Raw genomic sequence first — 5,689 nt, forward strand, 5'->3', positions numbered from 1 at the left:
CAAAATGGAGCACTTTTGGTCCTTTGAAGTCTACACTCTTTTGGAACATGGGAGATACATACCTGCAAATATATATATATATATATATATATATATATAACAGCCAAAATTAATAATTTTCAACAAATATTAATTAATATTAGTAATAATTCATTTTTATTTATTAACAACTAATTTTTATTTACAATTAATAGTAATAAATAAGGTTATAACTGAAAAAATAACAACAAATTTCTCATAAACACTCTAACTAGTGTTTTAATAAGCTAGCTTATGTCTATTCAAATATACCAAGAAATAAACTAGATCATGTTTATAAACTTTTTTTAATTAAAAATGAAATAAAATAATAACGTTAAAAAAACGTGATAAATGTCTTACATACCATTTTAATGGGGTAAAATGCTTGAAAAATATTTTAGTTTTTTTTTTCTTTCTTGAAGCATTTTTATTTACATTTAAAAATATATATTTTTAAAATCGATATTTTAAAGGTTTATGACTTTTAGGGGTCGTTTACCATACACTTACCCGGATAAGCGCTTATCAAGTTAAATTACCTTACGAGATGAATATAGTAAGAACTAAAAACTTTACCTAGTAAGAGCGAGACAAGGATCAAGAGTCTTACCCGGTAAGTGAGGGGTGACGACTTTTACCATGGTAAGCGCTTAGTGGATAAATTGTTACATACGGTGCCGTTTTGGTGGACTAAAGTCTTACCCGATAAGTTAGTGATAGTGTTAAATTTTACTGATAAACGTTTTCCCGATAAGTGTTTGGTAAACGGCCTCTTAGAAACATATATATTTTAATATTTGTTGGGTCATTTGACCAATAACCGGTGACTATAATGTCTATCTTTTTAAAGTGTAGAATTCAAAATTGAAAAAGTGACAAAAAAACACACATTTACTAACTCACCACCGATAACTGCTTCTAGATGTTAAAATGTATGATTCAGTTTCTTAGGAGATAAGCTGTAAAAATGTATGGTTGCTCCAATGTGGTCATCAATTTCAGTGTTATCAGGGTCATCGGAAGTTTGTCTGACTGTTAACTTTCAAACGTTATAAGATTAATCAAAATGCATGTAAACTAATCCAAAAACTTACTTTTAGCAAAAAGATGTGACCATGACGGTTATAAACATCAAAATGACAACGTTGAAAGTATGTTGTTTAAATTAAAAATCGAGTAAAATGATGCTTTTTTAATACAATTTATCTGATACTGAAACTGTTAAAACAGTAGTTATTCGAATGTAAAAAGAATGATAGAGCTCAAACAAAACCTTATCTTTCTTTAATGTAAATCATCGAACTAATAATTGAATAATTAAAATACTCAATCATTGATTTCAAAATAAATTATGTACCAATAATAGAATTTTTTATTAATTTTTTTAATCATATTTTGATTTTAGTATATTAACATTTGTAATTTATTATTACATACATTTACAATTTATTAATACGTTAGAACTTTATAAGACTAAGGGGTTGTTTACCAAACGCTTACCCAGGTAAGTGCTTACCAAGCAACCTTACTTCACCGAATGAATATAGCAAAGACCAAGAATCTTACCCGGTAAGAGCGAGACAAGGATCAAGAGTCTTACCCGGTAAGTGAGGACGACGACTCTAACCATGGTAAGCGCTTACCGGGTAAATTGTTGTATACTATGTTGTTTTGGTGGACTAAAATCTTACCCGGTAAGTACATAATAGTGTTAGATTTTATCGGTAAGCACTCGCCGGATAAGTGTTTGATAAACGGCCCCTAACTAGTAACAAACAAATAAACATGTTCAAAATACTAAAAAAACAAAATACTCTATAAAACTGATAACCAATAAAAAAAACTATCATGTTGACTCAAAAATTCATATAATAAAATTGCCTGAGATGAAATAAAGATGTGTTATGTTGAATTGTTTGGGGCAAATTACATGAAAAAACAATGTACTTTAACTTGATTCCTATTTTGGATAACATACTTTCAAAACTTTCATTTTGGTACCTAAGATGTAAAGTTTTTTAAACATTTCAGTACACGAGTAACCTGTTGAAACATTAACCGATTACCATGCTGATGTGGTGAGTGATTTGACTTACCCTTTGAATTTAAAATTCAATAAAATTTTATACTGAGTTGGATACCACATCACTCTCCACATCAACATAGTAACAGGTTTATGTTTCAACCGGCTACACAGATACTTAAATATTTAAATCTAATAATTTAAATACGATAGAAATTAGTTTTCCATATCTTTTAAGAAGTTCTCTTATCTAGTTTTATTTTAACTGTTTGTTATACGATTGTCTTGATAAATATTAATTATAAAATAAATAATAACTCCATGTACATTTCGAGACAAAAATATTTCACAATCTAACTCATGATGTTCGATATTTGTCCATAATTAATTGAATTAACAAAATAATATGACGAACAATATATAAATAAATGTCTTGTTCTATTCAGATTAAATAATGACCTGATCAAGCCACAAAAAAAACATACATAACGATAAATATTATTACGTGAAGATTCTTTGTATACTTTCGACTAATATCATTTAATGTTTTTATATAATTCATGTTTCATTTATATACGATAGTTCGCTTTCCAGACCGATAGGTTTTATGCCTGTAATTTGATACCAATTGCTATCAATCCTCAAAGAATACTCAAGACGCCAAAACAATTTTATTATTATTATTTAATTGATTTGTCTAATTACTATTATACCCGTCTCAAGTAAATACAAGCCGTTGATTTCGAGAAACCCACATAACAAACCTATCTTTATCATCAACAATGCTATAAGTGGTCATCATTCGACGAAAGCGCCACACAAGACTTTCTTCAAATAACATCATCATCTTACGATATCTTTATACAGAAAATTACACATAACAAATTCAAATTAAAGACGAAAAGTGGAATATTTGACATCTAAAAAACGAAATAAATCCGTCACCTTATCATACAAACTTATGTAGCAATAAGAACACTTACACATGTGGCTTATGACAACGATTGGTACATTGACAATGCCCAAACGAATGAAATTATTGACACCAAAAAGGACATTTTGTGACATATATACCCTTGGGTAGGGTCGCCCCCTCATATCCTTTCACCAAAAGTTTGGTACCCCACTCGTCTTTTTCCCCCAAGTCCCAATCTATCACTCTTGGTCCCAATCCATAAGATAAGAAAATCGAATGAAATAGTGATTCTTATCTCGTAAAATTGGTCTCTTTGCTGTTTATCTTCTGATTTTATCCAAATGTCACTACTTTTATAAGTGACACCTACTTAACTTACAGAGATAGCTAAAAGACAAAGAAACAAAGATGGTGATATCCGGATAAAACTGAAAAAAGAAGGGATAAAACGGTCAATTTCCCTTATTCTCTTACGTGTATGATTACCCCCCCAATTTGATTAGTGCTTCCTGTCCATTGAGGTTTCTTTATATTCTTTCTTCTACTCATCATGTCTCTGGTCTCAAGATTCTGATTCTTCGGTCTGTAAGTCACATGTTTGTATGAAATCCTGTTCTTTAATGGTGAATAGTTCAAGGGTTTTCTTCAAAATTTGATTTGGTATCAGGTTACGATATAAAGATTTCAACTTTTGAATCTTGGATCTGATAACTTTTTAGCTTGAAAAGTTCTCACTGTTTCTTTTGAGCTTTTTAAGGTTCTTCAGTTCTTGAACCTTTTACTTGCTGTTTGATTCCTCCAAATGGCGTTTTTTGATGTTAAGTTTGGTGAACAAGAACTGATTCGTGCTGTTGTCCCGTTATTGAAGCTTTTATGTCTTACTGTTATTGGTATACTTCTTGCACACCCAAGAACACAACTCGTCCCCAAATCCACTTTCAAGCTTCTTAGCAAGCTCGTTTTTGCCCTTTTTTTGCCCTGCACAATCTTTATTCATTTGGGTGAATCGGTTTCTCTGAAGAATTTGGCTTTATGGTGGTTTATACCAGTGAATGTGATCATCAGTACTGTAATTGGCTGTGTTTTGGGGTTGCTGGTGGCGGTGATTTGCCGGCCGCCGCCGGAGTTTTTCCGATTCACGGTCATCGTGACTGGATTTGGGAACACGGGTAATCTAATTCTCGCAATCGTTGGTTCGATTTGTCATGATTCGGACAACTCGTTCGGTCCATATTGCCATACAAATGGTACAGCTTATGTATCTGTAGCTCAGTGGGTATCTGTGTTTTTAGTTTATACCTTGGTTTACCATATGATGGAACCTCCAATGGAGTATTATGAAGTTGTTGAAGAAGACGGTGAAATCGAGATCGTTCGCGAGGATTTACGTGCGAACGATCTCAGCAGGCCACTCCTGCACGAAGCGGAATGGCCTGGTATAGAAGATAAAGAAACCAAGCATTGTAAAACGCCCTTTATCGCACGGGTTTTCGCGAACGTGTCGGATTTCTCACAGACTTCCATACCCGACCCCGATTCGCTAGAAGACGGTCACGAGCGGCCGAGAAGCCCGAAGTCGATTAGGTGTTTAGCCGAGCCACGGATGGTTAGAAAGATTAGAATAGTGGCTGAGCAAACCCCGGTTCGACATATCCTTCAGCCGCCAACGATTGCCACATTTCTAGCTTTAGTCATCGGGTTGGTTCCGTTTTTGAAGTCGATCGTGTACGGTGACGACGCACCGCTATCGTTCTTGACCGATAGTCTAGACATAGTGGCTGGAGCCATGGTCCCTTCAGTGATGCTGGTTCTTGGAGGCATGATTGCCGAAGGTCCTAACGAATCTAAACTCGGAATACGGACCACAATCGGGATTCTAGTCGCACGGCTCTTGATTCTTCCGACGCTAGGAATAGGAGTCGTTTTATTGGCTGATAAACTGAATTTGCTGATTGAAGGCGACCGGATGTTCCTATTTGTGCTTCTGTTGCAATACACCACACCAAGTGCGATCTTATTTGGTGCGATCTCTAGTTTGAGGGGCTACGCGGTTAGCGAAGCCTCGGCGCTCCTTTTCTGGCAGCACGTTTTCGCGCTGTTTTCTCTTTCGATGTATTCCATCGTCTACTTCAAGTTGCTGATGTCGTATGTCTGACGAATGATCTGTAATCATGCACATCTGTGGTCAGATCTGTGCGAAAATGGTGTTCGCCGGACTAAAATTCAAGTAGCGGTGCCGGATCGTCGACGGTTCGTATTTGTTGATCAGGTTTTGAACAGATATTGATGCATGTATTGTTTGATTTCATGATTCATCTCATTTGTGTATGGAGAAGTAGTAAGATTAGGTTGTCAGCAAGTATGGAACTTGGAAGATTCTTGAAGAACTGTTGCATCAGTATCTTGTACATCATGCTTTAGTAGCTGTACACTGCTCTATATTTGGAAAATGGTGTACTGTTAACTTGTAAATATGCACTTTATTCGGTTAGCTATATATGATTGTTTAATAGTTACTCAATGATATAGAAGGTGGCTTATTCGGTAAGCTTTTATAGAAGAGCTTTATATTAAAAAATCAAGTTTTTTCTCTCCAAACATATATCTTAATTAAAAAAACACATTATTTCTATCTATAAAAAAAACCTTCTTAAAAAAAACCTTTATGGATGGTTTGGTTTGCAGGAATGGAACGAAATTGGGGGATTTGGATTTGAAAGCCATTCCAA

General features: G+C 34.3%; 1 protein-coding gene across 1 annotated transcript; it reads left to right on the plus strand.

Annotated features, from left to right (window-relative positions):
• The first annotated feature begins 3,527 nt into the window (after positions 1–3,527).
• LOC112515532 (protein PIN-LIKES 2-like) lies at positions 3,528–5,457 on the plus strand. Its single transcript, XM_025122409.1, has one exon. The coding sequence runs from the start codon at positions 3,763–3,765 to the stop codon at positions 5,113–5,115; it is 1,353 nt and encodes a 450-aa protein (XP_024978177.1). The 5' UTR covers positions 3,528–3,762; the 3' UTR covers positions 5,116–5,457.
• Positions 5,458–5,689: the final 232 nt, after the last annotated feature.

The sequence above is a fragment of the Cynara cardunculus genome, assembly GCF_001531365.2.
Source record: "Cynara cardunculus var. scolymus isolate 2C chromosome LG 7, CcrdV1, whole genome shotgun sequence".
NCBI lineage: Eukaryota > Viridiplantae > Streptophyta > Magnoliopsida > Asterales > Asteraceae > Cynara > Cynara cardunculus.